Below are 17,278 nucleotides of genomic sequence, written 5' to 3' on the forward strand. Positions count from 1 at the left end.
TGATTGCCATAACTGCAAAAATATACGAGAAGAAATATTAATATATTTTTTCCCATATTTCCAATAATATATTTTTATACAATAAGAAGAAATATATTATTTTTTGGCTTTACACATATTTCGAATGATATCACAAATATTAGCTCATTTTTATATTTTAAAGCGATGGCTGCAAAACTATATAATAACTACTTTGAATGTTGAAACTGTTATTCGATAGAATATCTAATAACTGACAAACTGCAAAAATAGACAATTCGCAATTTCATCTCAAAATTAGTAACCTATATTTTTATAAAATTTTGTTCCAGTTTATTTTATTCCTATATTTTTAATTCATCGAAAATACTACAGAAAAAAAATTTATTAAATTCTACTACTTACTATTACTTTTTAAAATGACTTTACGTGTCAAAGTCAAAGAATCATTTATTCCAGGATAAATTATATTTTTACATTGAAAATATTCCATTGGTGTATTTGTACTGCTCATTCACTGTGCTGGCTTCCCTAACAAGCAAAAAACTCTAGGGGTAGCTCTTTTCAAATAAACTTAAATGCTATTAATTACACCACACACTTTGAATCAAATTTGTGTGGAATCCAGAGCCATGTCGTCTTTCCATACATCTATAACTGATCTCTCCTATCTTTATCGTGTTGGTTACTCTAATATTTCGAATGAATCCAAGGTCACGAAATAAATATTTTTACAAAATTTAGTTTAATTATTATAGGCACTTGTTATTATTCTAAGGGTACTTACTACTATTCTATTACTAATTTTTCTATATTTATGATTTGACTAAATTAATCCAAAATATAGTAGAATCCAATGTATGATTGAAATAAATTCTTTTTTAATACAGTTGCTCAAAATGTATTATTTTTCGTACTACAAATCATGCCGAAAGTTGGAATTATCGCACATAATGCATTTTACTTTTCCATTTTTTTTAAATTTGCTGTTGTTTCAAGTCTTAAACATAGAAGTAAAGAGGTTGTATATTTATTTAATACTTATGTGCTTTTTGACGTAAGTCATTCGTCATTAAAACTTATATTTACTTACAACTTATCTGTTTAAATTGCATCGGTGTTTTATAAAACAACGTGTTACATTTATAAATACCAAAATATTTTCCATAAAGATGGTTGAATGAGCATTAACTAAGACCGGAGGTGAGTATTACGCGAGACTGCTGCGCGCCGCGCCACTAAAATAGTAATTTTAATGTGGCTGAATACTTGCAACAGTCGCCATAATAGTGTATGGTCTATGGTTGCCATTGTACTCTGAAATAATTTGTGCTCTGAATTTTTAACAGACAAAGAAATAAAATGTTTTTCTTTTAAATACTGTTTTATTTTACTTTCAATGTAGTTTTTTCGCAAATGTGTTGAAAAACGTCGTTTGATACACGTGCGGATTTGTCATTTTCATTTGTCTCGCCGCACTTGTATCAAAATTAACTATTTTCATCCTATTGTTGGCCAAATATGAATGAAATTTTTTTAAATGCATTTAATTTGACTACTGCAGAATCTTAACGATGTTCTGTTTTAATATTTGAAGTACCTGTCTATCTACTAAAATACATTTTTCTCAAACACTAAATGAAATTACAATTAACTTTAAATTTATCATAAGAATGTAATAAAATAAAACAAACAAAATTAACTAAAACAAAATAATAATTATTTATTAACGTTAATCATTCTCAGACTTTGGTACATCTTTCTTTATTGCAGCATCCTCTTCCTTCGTCTTATCTATTTCTCCTTCTTGAAACCCTGGTAACGGTTTAGATTGCTTTATTAATCCATGTTCGTCAGCTAACGGTAATATATGGCATATGAGCGGTGACTCAACACCTAGGATGTAGTGGCATGTTCTAGGTTCGAGTAAGTAGAGAGAAACTTGCGCAGGGTTTGAAGCATTTTCAATGCATTTTAATTTGACTTCTGTTTGCCGTGGTTTTCCTGTTTTGTCGCAAATGTCTCCGTTTGAATAGAAGTGGGATATTGAGGTGCGTTGATCTGAAAATATTTATTGCATTTTTAAACTTGGTGGCACAATACCAACTTAATTTATTCTAATTTACTATTACACCAATACCCCTTAATACATACCAATAGGTTTCGGTGCTTTAGATTTATGTTCTTTGATCCATTCTAAGTGAGCTTCTTCGCTGAATCTGCCGAGCAACAACGTAGTTTTACCTCCAGCTCTGTCCACGTGGTACTGAATTACGTGTTTACCGTAGCAGAACTCATATTTCCACCAACCGGTGCCCTGGTAAAAAAATATTTTACGTTAGCACTGTTCTTATCGCTTAGTTATAATTCGACCCTTCCTACATAAAGTATCGTATGTCAAAATTGCCAAGTTTACAGGGGAGCGTTTTAAAGTTTTGAATACTCTGAAATAAGCATACCACGTGATTTTAGCATTTCTCAGTTTTATTCCGCAAAGCTCGTTACTCACACAGAGTATTATAAAATCTTAGATATCGGTTAGATGATCTATTAGATGATCACTCTTTCAGTGAATTCAGAACTTTAAAGCGCTCCCCTGTAAACTTGGCAATTTCGACATACGATACTTTACGTAGGAGGGGCGATATATCGCTCAACTGAATTCAATAGTGAACTAAAGAGTAAAATAATCTTTTTGAAACTTGGTTCTCTTGTCAATAGCAATAAATTCGCACCCTCAGTGTAATAAGGCCACATTTGCAAAATGATCACTTCAGAAGAGACGTTTAAAGATTATACGAAGAAAATTAGTCGCTATCTCGTTTGCTACGACATTTGTTAATAGCAAACAGGTGATGAGTCCGTGATAAACGCATGTGGACTTTGTTTGAGACTGTGTGTGATATATTGTTAGATACATGAACGCAATTTATATTTTTTTACGAAAATTGTTATCACAACATTAATTATGACATTATGACTTGAACAACGTAAATAAGTTTATTTATGAAAAAATTCAAATTACTTCCATTCGTGTTAGGCGGCGAAATTATTAACGACACGGAAAATGAAGTTCGATTTTATTTGCTTATTTTCTGTCATAAATACCACTTGGAATGTTGTTATTGGAAAATTCCATAAATAGTTCACAACATCAAAGTTCTAAGCATTTCTTAAAATTCTCTTAATATTCTATACAGAACGTCTCACGGCTATGGGGCATGGAGGGAAAGTCCTTAAAATATTGTAGATACGATATTTTGTTTCATTTAAACATTATTTTAATTAAACAAAAAAGATAATATGTTACTTACACAGACATAATTATATCTAGATAGACGCCGCAAGTGTACGTACTTCGCGTGCCCAAAGTAAGTGAAATTCACTTACTTGCCGCTGCTACTTGCGCTCAACCGTTGTCATAGATAGACACCAGTCATAAACGCGAAAAATGCATAATTGTGCCATTATAAACTGCAAAAGCACCATAACTGTGGGTAAACGGGTAAACAGGGACGTTTCCTTCCACGGACAAGTAATTTTGTAATCAGAAGATGCATAATTTATTTTAAAAACAATTACTTTGTCTTTGTATGAATTTCAAGAAAACAAATATGCAACCGAGTGTATGCCTCATGTTTTGATAATACATTGCGGCTTTTGCTTGGTGCGACATATTTGTGATCCTTTGTTAATACGCCATGAATATCGAATGAACGCACTTTTGTATATTGCATTGAGTTTCGTGGTACGTCCGCTTGTACATTTCTTTGGCCAAATTTAACATTTAGTGATGTATACGTTAAGCAACACTGTTCTCAATTCTGATCGATTTTGAAAACAAAGGGACGAAAATTATTATGACCTTCGCAATATTATAAAAATATTCTATAACTCTTTTACTATAACGTTTAGTAAGTTTGGTTTTTTTTTTCAGTTTTGTAGTATCTATTATCAGTAGTATCTGTAATTTCGATCATTTTTGCAGCACGTTGCCTCGAATGTCCGAATATAGTGAGCAAATAATTACATATATCGCCGGATATGTAGTACGAGTAATACAAAAAAATATATAATGCAAAGACAATTCTTTGTGAATTCTTTGTGTAAAACAGTGCGCTGTCTTTACAAAAACCTGGAGTTAATCATAGGTATGAGTTCGTAGCTTTCGAGGACGAAGGTCTAGTTTATTCCACCTAAGATGCTATCCAAATATGCAGAGTAGCAGAGTTAGAAATCCCAGAAATAATAAACAAATCACAAAAATTTCACACAAGGCCGTCATTAAGTAAACCTCTTCTGATTAATAAGATTTTACCGTATTTTGTCAGCAGTAACATTTTCATTTGTCTTGGCATTCATCAATTTGATCAATTACCAACAGAAAACCATCTAGTAAAATTAATTAAGGCAGTCGCAAGTATTGACCTGCGTATTCACTATTTAAGTTAATCGATAAGATCTTCTATTACAAAAAGATGTTGTATAATAAGCTCATTTTATTGGAAGGACAATAATTTCAATATTTGACGTCGATGAAAAACTAGTCTTAATTTTTTTAAGTAATCAACATTTTTTAAAAACAAGTATAATAAAGGACTTAACTATCTTATTCTAGTATTTTTCTACTATATTATTATTACGACTACTTGTAATCAACAAATACTTGAACAAAAATTATTATATTTAGAATCGATTAATTGAAGGCTTGAATACAGTGAAGAAAGTGAAAACACGTAAACGTATTCCGGTCAATCAATCGATTTAGAGCGAGCGGAAGGAGGTTTCCATCACTAAATAGCTCTTGTGACGTCATAGTAGGTACAAAAATGTGGCACGCTTGGTTTTCATACAAATTGCTATACTTGCGGCGTCTATCTAGATATATATCTGTGGTTACTTATAAGGAATAAATAACTTTTTTCCGATTGATGAGACAAGCAATTTTTTAAAAGTCTTTGAATGCAATATAACTTACTTTTAAAAATATTTTTTAACGTACACACGCATAGCTCCGCATTAGGGAAACTATCGCGGGTACCATGGACACATGGCCATACAGATGTTTCTCCCGACCCGGGAATCAGACCTGGAGCGGTATTCTGTAATCGCTGAGACTCGCTATTCGATATTCGTTATGCGGTTTTACACAGTACAAACACAGTACAGTACAGTTTAAACAGTACATTTCCCATGAATGTCACAAACTTTGAACAAACTAAATAACCATAGATAAGAGTGTTTGTAAATAACTATTTGAACGCTCGATCGTGATTGGTCGAGAAACATAGCCTCCCGTCGGGATGTTCCCATTTCGTCTTTTTTTGTTCGATAATGAAACGCTGACGTCACATCGCTGTCGGTACGCGTCTGTTGCAGTAACGATTTTCGTTATCGTGGACTCACAGAATAGCATATCGGTAAGTTGTCGATGCGGCAACCGACGACTTTCGCTATCAGCGCCATACCGAATCATAACGATAGCGATTACAGAATACCGCTCCTGGATGGTGCAAATTTTCCTTGAAGCAAAATACTCTGTCTACAATATTTTAAGTACATTCCGTGAGACGCTCTGTATAAAGTTTTCCACACTACCTCTATCAATGCACGCGTTCAATACTTACCCCATTTAAACAATCTTCTCCGTTCAAGAACGCGCGCACAGGCGAATCATCGGTAACTGCAGTCGGGGGCTTGTCAATTAAGACCTTATTTTTAGGATCTTCAAACATATGATCCTCCGATTCATCGCCTATGGGATGTAGCTCGAATTTCAAGTGAGTTTCGCCATCCTAAAAGTGTTTATGATATTATTGTTTGAAAATATTTGTCTCAACAGCGATTTTCAGTTTACTGTTTAATTGCATCTGTCAAGGCAATAATCAGTTGCACGAATCAAATAGTTACGGGATTCTTTAGACACTCATCCACAGGTAAAGTCAATTTATGGTATTAACATCCTTATATTGTATAATTCTTGCACCGAATAAAATAATGTCAATAATATTTTTCTTGAATTACTTTTTAATAAAAAAAAAACGACTTCAAAAGATGTGGAATTAATTACATTTATTTGTCAAGTTTTATTGAAATTGATTACTAGAAAGTGCGCGAAACAGAATTCATCCCCTAGTTTGCCACCTTAGAAGTGGTTTTTTTTTTTTTCAAATTTAATTAGGACCAATACTGAGGACCCTCTTTTCAACAAAAAGAGAATCATCAAAATCGAATCGATCGAATTTGGAACCTCCTCCTTTTTTGAAGTCTTCTTTTATTGGACAGTATTTTTTTTTTTGTGTATGTTACGCGATTACTCTGGCATTTGCAAACCGATTTTAATGATTCTCTTTTTGTTGGAAAGAGGATACGTCAGTATTGGTCCCATTTAAATTTGAAGAAAATATTCCACCTCTAAGGGTAGCAAACTAGGTGATGAATCCGGTTTCCGCAAGTGTAGTTTTATTGAAATCGATTGCCGGAAAGTTTCGGTTTATACCGGAAAGTTCGGTCACCGATTTCAATAAAATTTGGCAAATAGATGTAATTACACGAACTTTAGAGGTCGGTCTTTTTTATAAAAAAGCGTTTTTTTTTTATAAAAACGTAATTGTCAATAGCTACTAATTAAACTCAACTCGCATCAAACGTTCCTGTACCCACATACGTCCTCTTCAGCTGTTGGCCACGTGTCTCTTTCATTATTGGATTTCTTAGTGCTTATTTTGATCAAAATAACATAACATGAATTAAATTGTCATGCAATTTTTGTATATTTGTTTTACGACGCTTTTGTACTAAATATTTTTTATCATTGTTTTGTAGGGTGCATGTTATTCCTACCTAGCTTTGCGATTATCATAATTATATAATAATGCACATAAACCAAATACTGTCGTAACTCAGAAATGGTAGGCCAGAGCTGAGAGAACACTATATAAAAGTTCAAGAAATGACTTATGATTTTGAGTTACGACAGTACTTATTGAGTTTAACGTGCGTTATAATTATAATGACTACAATAAAAACTTTAATTGTGGTTTTTTCGCGCTGAGGATAAATTTTATTATAATTATAATGTTATTAAAACGCACCTCAAAACTGAAAGTGACCTGTTAAAAATACATCCAATTAAATAAAACACGCTTCAAATAATGTCTTAAGTTACCTTAATACCCAAAACAATGCCCAACGTTTCAACACTCTCTGTTAACTAGTCATAAGAAAGACACAGAAAAATCAAAGAAGAATCAAAAGAAGGACAAATTTTAAAAGAAACAATTTTAAAATATTAAAATTTAAACAAACTGAAAACACATACATTGAGCAAACACAACATACTCCCTGCCTTTCAAAAATAGCGACTTAAACCAAAATAGCTTTTTTTTATTATTATACAGCCGTATTCAGAACGTTCTAAATTTTATTATGAATATGACAGTGAACTTTTCATTGGTTAAAACAATCATGACAAGTTTGCGCCTGATTTAGACGCTTTCAAAATATGCCGCTATTCAAGAAAGCCAACGAATATAAAACAACAAATAAAATAGTAAATATAAGAAGCAAAGTAAAAAAATAAATACCTTATCAATTTTCTCAACTTTCAATACTGCCAGAATATCCTTAGAGTCCTTTTCCTAGACAACATGCCAACAGAAATGTTAATAAGCGACTATTTCTAGCTAGGTCTACTCTAATTACCAAGGTTCACCGGCTGGTATCACAAACACGTGGGCAAATGGCTAGACTTGTTTTACAATTTAATATTATTACATGAAATACGGGGTTGGCTGCAAACCAGTGCAGGAAAGAGTCAACTGTCATAAGTAAGTCGGCATAGGGTGTTCCAAATGAGTAAATAAATGTCTACATAGCAGTTACTGCATTCCGGTTTTAAAGGGTAAAGGGGCTGGTGAAATTACAGGCACATGGGACTTGTCAACTTATGTCTCCGGGTGATAGGCGCAGCAGCACACAGTGGGCTGAAATTGATCGCTAGTGGACTTAGGGGTACTTGAAAATTAAACAACTCCTTTTATAAATATGATGATGGATATTGATTTTACTCACCAATACAATCATAAACTGACATGTGGATATTTTCGATTGACACAGTCATTTTATAGTTATATGGCACGGAATTTTTTTTTGTATGGAGAAAAAGTGAAATTGGGATATATCTCCGAATACTCAAATGTTTTCAAAAAATAATGTATTGATCCATGCAGTTGGAGTCTCGAATTACCATAAAATATATACCTGCACTTGCGGTTGCACAGTGCGAGTTTTGTAATATAACGGTCTAGGTTGAAAATGTTATAAATTAAAAAAAAAATATTCCACACCCATGGGGAAAAGTTGCCAGCAACTTGGGCAAGATGCGCCAGGGGACAGCCTTATAGACAGACATTTTCTATCTTTAACTAGATCAGCTGTTTAGAATTTTTCTTTTTATATATAATAGACACACGCTTGGTCACAATCTCACCTGATGTTAAGCGACGATAAACATATACATATATAAAGATAAACATATTTAGTGCATATTTCTTTTATAGACCCATGTAAAAATTATTACATAATAAAAATATTTACATTATTGTTTCATTGAGTGATTGCCTTGCAAGGAAAGTTGGCTTTTTTTAATTTAATTTATTTTTTCTTAACAAATTCTGCGATACCCAACACCCTTTAAAAGTTTTGCAGTCAATTAACTAACATACTGTATGTCGAAACTCAAGAAACATGAAAGAATTGTTAGTAGCAGTGATTATCTTAAGATCATCATCAATAACAATAATAATGTGCTATCGCACCAATGATCTGGTCTCCCAGATCAGACTCAGGGAACTCACTATATGACTACCAAAGCCACAAAATAAATTTCGGAGCACTACGCAGAACATCATGACGAAACCTAATTTATAGAAGTTAGTTTCCCAGTAATGGGTACACCAATTCGATAAGTAGTAAGTACTTAAATGGCCTTTTTTTAAATCGACTACAAGAAGCCTTTGCTCTATAAGTTTTCGAAATGAATGTATTTGCGCACAATGTCATAGAAAATTCCAGTTTCGTTGATTTGAATGATATTTAGTGAATTCTAAAGAACGTTGATAATGAAAAATTGTGTCAATATCTAAAATCTGTAGGTTTAATAATAGATAAATAAGCTCTAAAACTTGCACGTAAAAAGCAAATAATAGTAATTCAATTCATTTAAAACAGTTTATTACATAGTCACATAAGGTATTGTATTTTATATTTTGACCCGAATGGATAACGGGTCAAATTATGGACAGTAGGTCCAGACTCAGAGACGACTGGCAAACCACTAGGATCCTGAAAAATACAAGGAGATTCACAAAGAAGTGATAAGAAAATGGATCAAGGCCAAAGATCTATGGATTAATGACAAATGTTCAGAGATAGAGGTATTACATGCCAAGCAAGATTCCTTCAATACGCACAAGAAACTCAATGAATTAATATGGCAAAAAAAAGACCACTCGCTACCACTCTACTAGATAAAGACGATAGATATGCCATGACAATTGAGGACCGAATAAGGATATGGAAGGAATACATTGAAGAGTTATTTCACGATCAACGTTCGAGTAACGAGTACATATTATGTGTACAACAGACTGGACCACCTATTACAAAGGATGAAATTTCCCACGCGAAAAGCGGGAAAGCAGTTGGACCAGATGAAGTTCCCGTCGAAACGCTAAAATTATTAGAGTATGAACACCTAGATATTGTTGTACACTTCTTCAGTTAAATTTATAAATCTGGTATTATCCCTTCAGAATGGCTCCACTCTAACTTTATAGCTTTGCCAAAAATCAGCACCGCAAGACGTTGTATTGAGTACCGCACCAAATGAGCCACGTCCTCAAGGTGTTTCTCAAGGTTATTCATAAAAGAATATACCGGAAGTGTGAAGATAGCATTTCAGAGACACAGTTCGGTTTTAGAAATGGCAATGGAACACGCGACGCACACAAAATACTTGTGCAACGCTGTTGGGACGTGTGTCGATGCGCTTACATCAATTTCATCGACTATGAAAAAGTATTTGATTATGTGAAACATGACAAGTTGATACCGATCTTGTTTCCAAGATCTGTAGGATAGGCCTAGATTCTAAAGACATCTTAGTGATAAAAATCTTTACTGGCAACAGATAGCAAATGTACGCGTAGAGCTCACAAATGATGTGGAGATACTACGAGAAGTGAGGCAAGGACGTATATTATCAACGTTGCTTTTCAACGTTTACGCGGAGGAGATTTTTTCAGAAGCTCTTGAAGACGCAACCGAAGGGATTGTTATAAACGGGCGTCGCATCAATAACATCCGATATGCCGACGACACGATTCTCCTTGCCACAATGGAAGATCTACAGCAACTGCTCAATCGTGTAGACCCGATCAGCGCACAGAACGGTCTGAATATTAACGTCAAAAAGACTAAGTATATGATTATCGGCCGAGCTCCGCAGACGTTGGCTGTCCTCCACGCTAAGAATCAACCACAGGATCCGTTCTTTTAAATACCTTGGCTGTATGGTAAACGACCAGGAAGACCATAGCACAGAAGTTAGAAGTCGCATAGAGCAATCGTAGTCTCAAACTCGACAAGATGCCGTTTAGTGCGGTGCTACATATTTTGAATTTTTTTGTACGGAGTAGAAGCATGGACACCAAGACATTATGTAAACGGTTAGAAGCCTTCGAAATGTGGGTTTATCACCCTCCTCCACCACCATCATAGTCATCAATGACAACGTATTGCGGAAGACACACAAAGGCTTGGAGTTCCTAAACAGTAAATACGAGGAAGCTGCAGTACTTTGGGCACATCATGCGGATTAATAAATACTCCCTACTGCGGCTCATTCTGCAGGTAAAAATTCAGGGCCGCAGAAGATGTGGTCGTAGAAAAACCACATAACTTTAAAATTTTGCAGAGTGGTTCAACATAAGCACCACAGAACTATTCCGAGCCGCAACTTCACGGACTCAAATTGCCACAATAATAGCCGACCTTTGATAGGAGATGGCACCCCAAGAAGAAGAATAAATATATTAGTAATGAGTTCATAAATATGCATTTTAGATATTTTAATATCTAGTTTATACTTACCAATAAAGCTAATAATTCTGTATCAAGTTTATGATAACATAGATCAATAATAGTTATATATTGCATCATATAAACAAGTAAATATATGGGAAGTTATGGCATATTTAATGATCATTAAGTCAGTATTATACCCGTAACATAAATTTAAATAATACTAGGTAAAATAGTAAAGTGAGTGATCGAATGTTTGTGCTAATTTGTGTGCATTTATGCAAGGGGAGGCTTATATCCAGCAGTGGATGCGTGTAAGCTTATGAGTGCGTGCGAGCGTGTTGGTTCGTTGCGACTATTCGTTCTTATGTGAGTGCATGCTTGCGAGCGAGCGTGCTTGCGTAGGTGAAAAAAAAAAAAAGGTGAGCGCCTATGTACGTGTATATATAGGTACATGCGTGCTAGTAAACGAGTCTGTAAGAACTGTCCTAATTTTCTTAATATAAAAAGTACAGTACACCCCTTAGTCAGTTATTGTATAGTAGCACAATTGGCAGTAAAAAATAGAATTTAAGCACATATTACAGTACATCAGTAACACAGTAGATAGAGTGTCTAGTCGTGAAAATTTGTGATTAGATTGTAAAACAAGCCCTCAAAAAACTGTATTAAAAATGCAATAAGACCACACGATAACTTAATATCACTCTCAACACAGTACATATTGTAGCATACTCACATTGTTTATTAGTCGTATGCTCTGATAAAGGGACCGTAAATTTTCTACTTCCATTTTAAGCAAACTTCTTGGTTTCTTCGGGGCATCACCCACTGGCAAACAATCTATAGCATTCTCGCGTACATCATTAGGTTTAAATGCTGGGTGTTCACAAAGTAATGGCGACAGAATAATAATTTCATATTCACAAGTCGAAGTTTCTTTGAAAGAGTATACCTCATGTTTTCCAGGACTGTAGCAAACATATTGTACTCTTGTTACTCGAGGTTTGCCACTTAAGTCGCATATTGTGCCTGAAATATGTCAAAAAACCATATTAATACAAAATTTTCATGCATTTAGATTCCTTTTTCTCGATTTAAGGGGGATAGCCTCATAGCAAAAGTTGATAAGTTTTTTTCAGTTTATATAATATAATGTATCAGACAATTACACCTATTTCCTGGTCTCAAACAGGGAAATTCCAATAAATATTATTGGAAATACCAATTATCAGAGCAAGCCTTTTTCTCGAATTAAGGGGGATAGTCTCATAGCAAAAGTTGATTAGTATTTTCCAGTTTATATAATATATCAGACAATTACGCCTATTTCCTGGTCTCAAACAGAGAAATTCCAATAAATATTATTGGAATTACCAATTACCAGAGCAAGCATAGCCTTATTCGAATGTCTAGTATTGGTTACCCATCAGTAGTCCGAAATGACATTTTCCAGAAATAACGTTTGCTCGAATATTCATAACCTCGAAAGTAATTTTGAGTGGAAAATGTTTTTTCTTTTAAACCTAACTTAACCTAACCTAATCGTGTCTTTGCGATAAACATCCAACATATCTTACTTTATATTATATATAAAGAAAAAGGGTTTCGTTATCATTCAGGTTTCGATGTAATGAAAATTCGAACAAATGTTATTTCGGAAAAAAAATTCAAGTTTGTGATAGGTTACCCTGGTGTTTTACATTCTATATATATATGGTCATATATATATATATATATATATATATATATATAGATATATAATAGATGGCCATATATATATATATGGCCATCTATTTAATATAGTGACTTTCTATTTTTATAGATACCTAGATAGTTATCATTGAATAGCTCTAGGTAAATGGAGATTTAATATACTCTTCCAAGCATTTAATTTTTTAAATTGACGTAACTGTTGCGTAATAACAATAATTATAGTTTGATCTATGTAAATAAGCATTATGAATATTTAATTAATATGTAAACTATTAGTTGTGATAATTAAAAACGGTAGATCAATCCTATGACCATATCACTATCAATATTTACTTAAAAACGTAAAACACTTACTATGATGTTTCATAAAGTAGATACAATTATTTTCTTAGTTAAAGTTATGAATATTGTTATGGTGCAATGAAAATAAGTGAATAGCCATTTATATCAATTAAAAACATCCCCATGTGTTAGTATTTATGAAGTTGGCAACAAAACTGATAGAGCTATACCTCAGCTAGACTACAGGAAAACTTAACATCAAAAAGATAAGCTTTGGATATTATGTATACAATGTATAATTTACATAATATTAGGGAATATTGGGGAACCCTAGTTTTCTATGTAGAATGCTTATTTCCCTTCTTTTCAAAATATAGAATAGAAAGTTCTCTATTGTTTTTCATTTTTGTTACAGTTATGTCTGCAAATGGGTGTATACGTAATGCAATATGTCTTAAAGAACTATACAATTATTTTATGTTGTGTAACTAGTTTACAGCTCACAGAAAAGTGCTATACATATGTAAAACTTATACCTTTCTCTTTATTTCAGAACGTGTTCCCTTGGGGGTACACTCCGTTTACTGACATGTTTTTGATGACATACTCTATTTCACCAATTCTATTACTGTAAACCATTGGGTTGTACTGGCCATATTTAGTGTATGTGGCCTAGGAATGTCCAGTCCCGAAGTTGGGGAAGGAATGTTTTTGGGGTACAGACTTCATGGTAGCCAGTTCAACAAACACACAGTTTAACAGTTGTTAAGCTCAGTGATCGAATAGGTTGACTAATTAGTCAACGTCACGCAATTGCGTGGTGTGTGAGACGTGCGGGACACTTGCGTCCGGTAAATACTGACCCGAATCAGCGTCAAAACACTTAAGCGAGTATAACATATAAGTATGGACATTTAACATTCATTAACAAGTAATAAATTAGATTATTGTTGAACAGTTTATAATTTTTCTTCAGGCATTTCATTGAAATTATTCTTATCATATTTTATTTTGTTTTAAATTCAGTGAAAGAAGATTAAATCAGTCATTGTGAAAGAAAAAAAAATACAACTGAGTTATATTACATGCTGTTATTTCATTTTTAGTGCAAGCATATCCGCTTGCACTAAACTTAAGTATGTCTTAAGCCAATGCTTGCAATGTAAAAGACACTATTAATACATTATGTAAATGAGTGTCTTATCAATTTAATTAGTGGTTTGAGAAGGCCTTAAGTTTAGTGCAAGACATTAATTTTCCAAGAATGACTTGATTATACAGAACTAGTAGAAAATCCTTACAAACGAAACTATTGTTTCTTACCATCATCCATGACCAGTTCTACAAAAGGTAATGAGAACCCTTCAACTTTAGCCATTCTATTACCATCATCATCTTCATCTATTTTATTTGATTTTTTATTCTTTGTAGATCTGATTAAAGCTGGACGAGAATAGGGAGCTTGTTTCTCTTCGTCCACAGCATCTAATTGGGCTTCCAACTTAGCTTGTTTCTCTTGGTTCCAATAGCCTAAATAATATTCTTGTGTTCTAACAATCTTTCCTGTGAATGAACCCAGTGTTGCTTGTTAAATGTACATCAATGTGTAAAATAAAGTATAAAGGTGATTTTGCTAGTAGCACTTATCATATTGCTATACCACAATGCGGCAATTGAAAGAGCCACCAACTTTATTACAAGTGCTAGGTAAAACTACTGTAACTGTACAAATTACATCAAATTAGAATAAAATAAAAGTTGTTTGATTTCACCCCATATATGCCGCACTACTGGGAATAGGTCACTTCTGAGGTTTGACTATCTTTTTTTGCAAAAATATGATACCTTTCTCGGTTTTATGATACCAAGTGACAGGACTAACATGTGCACCTGGTGGTAAGTGACATGCCTGTCTGTTGCACTGCTACTACACCCATCACCCTAAGACATAAGTTGTAAAGTCCCAGGTGCCTCTAGTTTCACCAGTACCTTACCCTTCAAAATCAAAATGCAGTAAAGCTCACATTACTGTTTGGCGGCTGCATTAATTAAGGTGGCAATACTGCTCAGGATGAACTGTTTCACAAGCTCTACTGCTCTACTAAAACATTTAAAGCAATCAAGTATGCACCACATACACCAATTTTAACGTTTTATTTAACGTTGAGATCAGTTTGATATCTTACCATCCCTATCTTCATGATACTGCCTGATATACCGCCCATGACACACTTCATAGCTCCAGAAGCTTTCCAGCCTATATGAACATATCTTCTGAGTGAAAAGAGGTTTCAACAAATTCAATGGAGAGGGCCCATTATAGTCTTTAATGTTTATATCCTTTTTCATTCGAATTTCGGGTATTTTACACTCATATTGCTCTTTATTTATTGTTGTGACTTTTAGAATCTCTATATTCTGTAGAAACAAGTAGAAGCATTAGAGGAAACCATGTCAAAATAGCCTTTATTTAAGGATTCGTATTTTCATTTTTTTTAATTATTAGCAAATTATTTAATAATGGTCCACACTTACCGAGTCTGGATTGCTCTCTCCATCTGCCAAATTCTCAAGAATATCAGGAGCACCTGGCCAATTTATACCAAACAAAATGCTATCGTCAAATCCCTTGAAATCATGGTCTATACACAGTGCAATTCCGATTGCACATAAAACTACAAACCACGTACACTTCATATTTTTTTTATTTACACGTTCATAATACGTAATGAAAATAATTACAATCCATGAAACCCCAACAAGCTGAAATTTCGATATAATGCTACGAAAATAAGTGAAAACTTGCCAATTCAATGTCGGTTAGAATAATGGCGACACTGTTGCAATATATATTGTAGGAATAAAATGCAGTTGCCACAAAATTCCCTCTTTCTTCGAGGTGCCTTTTCAATTTGGTAAGTTAGCCACATTATGAGCTGGAGAGCTGTCATTTGTCAAAAAAGAATACTGTTTACAAAGCTCGGTTAATTCAGTAATCTTAGAATAGTGGTGTTGTAGTTAAAAATAATTGTAAAGTCCCCCACGGTTGAGCCACAATAAGTTATTGAAAGGAAAACAAAACTGTCATATCATCTGATTGTCATTGTCAAATAAATTTTGGCAAAATGGCGTTCAGCTTCCCCGCGTTTTCGTATATTATTGCCCTGATTGTCGATGCATTTCTTATATTTTTCTCAATATTTCACGTAATAGCATTCGATGAACTCAAAACAGATTATAAAAATCCAATAGATCAATGTAACAGTCTTAATCCTGTGAGTATTTCACCTTTAAGTGTAGCGGTTTTAAGCTCAAAAGTTTTGACTTATTTTTTCTATTTCAGTTGGTTTTACCGGAGTATTTGCTGCATCTATTCATAAATTTACTTTTCTTATTATCCGGAGAATGGTTTGCATTGATAATCAACTTGCCTTTGATATTGTACCACATACACAGGTAAGGTTATGTTGTGATTGTTAAGGAACTCCCAGAGAATTAATTACAAGGTTCGTATGTTAGATTTTGGCACGTTTACAGATATCGAAATCGGCCAGTAATGTCGGGGCCAGGCCTATATGACCCCACGAGCATTATGAATGCCGATGTATTGACAGTTTGCCAAAGAGAAGGTTGGATCAAACTTGCATTTTATTTGCTGTCCTTCTTTTTGTACCTCTACGGGTAAGTCGCGTTATTATTTTGTTTACTGTTCATGGACTTTGTCAGAAGATTACCAGACAGTGTATTTCTCTTATAAATTATAATAATTCCTACTTTAAAATGAGCAAGCATTTATACTTAGAATGTGATTGTCCATCCATGATATCATGTTTTAATTCTTCCAAGCGAATAGATGTATGTATGTGTGAGCTTTGAAGCTACTTAAAGTGCAATATATGTTTTATATTCAAACAGTTACTTTGGTATGTACATAACTACCATTCAAAATTTAATTAACATTAAAGGAGAATAATTGTCTTTCCAATTTACATGAATTTATTTGCAAATTTTTTACTAGTATGAATTTTTTTATTCTTAAGTAAATTGTAAACATCAGTAAGTATGTAGATTCAAGTTTATTTCAATGTTTTTTGTTTTTTTTTATAAGTTTATTGTTCTACCATAATAAATGTCCCTGCATAAATCTGTCTAATAAGTAAATATTATTTCTTAACTCATTATTAAAGAAAATTTACTTTATCACTCACTCACTCAC

At 33.5% G+C, this 17,278-nt stretch overlaps 2 protein-coding genes across 4 annotated transcripts in view; one reads left to right on the forward strand and one right to left on the reverse strand.

The window, feature by feature from the left end:
- Window positions 1-1,686: 1,686 nt before the first annotated feature.
- Window positions 1,687-15,774, reverse strand: LOC113226855 (endoplasmic reticulum lectin 1). 3 transcript variants are annotated; one of them, XM_026459635.1, is made up of 9 exons: window positions 15,598-15,774; window positions 15,249-15,480; window positions 14,386-14,625; window positions 11,804-12,096; window positions 7,566-7,619; window positions 7,074-7,091; window positions 5,607-5,774; window positions 2,134-2,296; window positions 1,687-2,040 (listed from the first exon to the last, which is right to left on the reverse strand). In XM_026459635.1, exons 1-9 carry the CDS (start codon window positions 15,757-15,759, stop codon window positions 1,712-1,714), a joined length of 1,659 nt encoding a protein of 552 aa, XP_026315420.1. In that variant the 5' UTR covers window positions 15,760-15,774; the 3' UTR covers window positions 1,687-1,711. The 3 variants fall into 3 exon arrangements, with proteins under 3 accessions (XP_026315420.1, XP_026315421.1, XP_026315422.1); XM_026459636.1 differs by lacking the exon at window positions 7,074-7,091; XM_026459637.1 differs by lacking the exons at window positions 7,074-7,091; window positions 7,566-7,619.
- Window positions 15,775-16,101: 327 nt separating this feature from the next.
- Window positions 16,102-17,278, forward strand: part of LOC113227018 (protein cornichon) — a 2,600-nt gene continuing 1,423 nt past the window's right edge. Inside the window, exons 1-3 of the mRNA XM_026459876.1 lie at window positions 16,102-16,337; window positions 16,406-16,518; window positions 16,600-16,743. Of these exons, the coding sequence (XP_026315661.1) occupies window positions 16,188-16,337; window positions 16,406-16,518; window positions 16,600-16,743 (407 nt within the window). The 5' untranslated portion in view covers window positions 16,102-16,187. The remainder of the gene's footprint in view (window positions 16,338-16,405; window positions 16,519-16,599; window positions 16,744-17,278) is intronic.

The sequence above is a fragment of the Hyposmocoma kahamanoa genome, unplaced genomic scaffold (assembly GCF_003589595.1).
Source record: "Hyposmocoma kahamanoa isolate Upper Pololo Valley unplaced genomic scaffold, ASM358959v1 202, whole genome shotgun sequence".
NCBI lineage: Eukaryota > Metazoa > Arthropoda > Insecta > Lepidoptera > Cosmopterigidae > Hyposmocoma > Hyposmocoma kahamanoa.

What these genes read in the sequence shown, in the direction of transcription:
- LOC113226855 (XM_026459635.1), bottom strand. Translation starts at nt 15,759, where the DNA reads ATGAAGTGTACGTGGTTTGTAGTTTTATGTGCAATCGGAATTGCACTG. An exon ending in GAGAGAGCAATCCAGACTCG is followed by an intron (nt 15,481 to 15,597) that starts GTAAGTGTGGAC and finishes TTGTTTCTACAG; the next exon opens with AATATAGAGATTCTAAAAGT. An exon ending in GTATCATGAAGATAGGGATG is followed by an intron (nt 14,626 to 15,248) that starts GTAAGATATCAA and finishes GTTCATTCACAG; the next exon opens with GAAAGATTGTTAGAACACAA.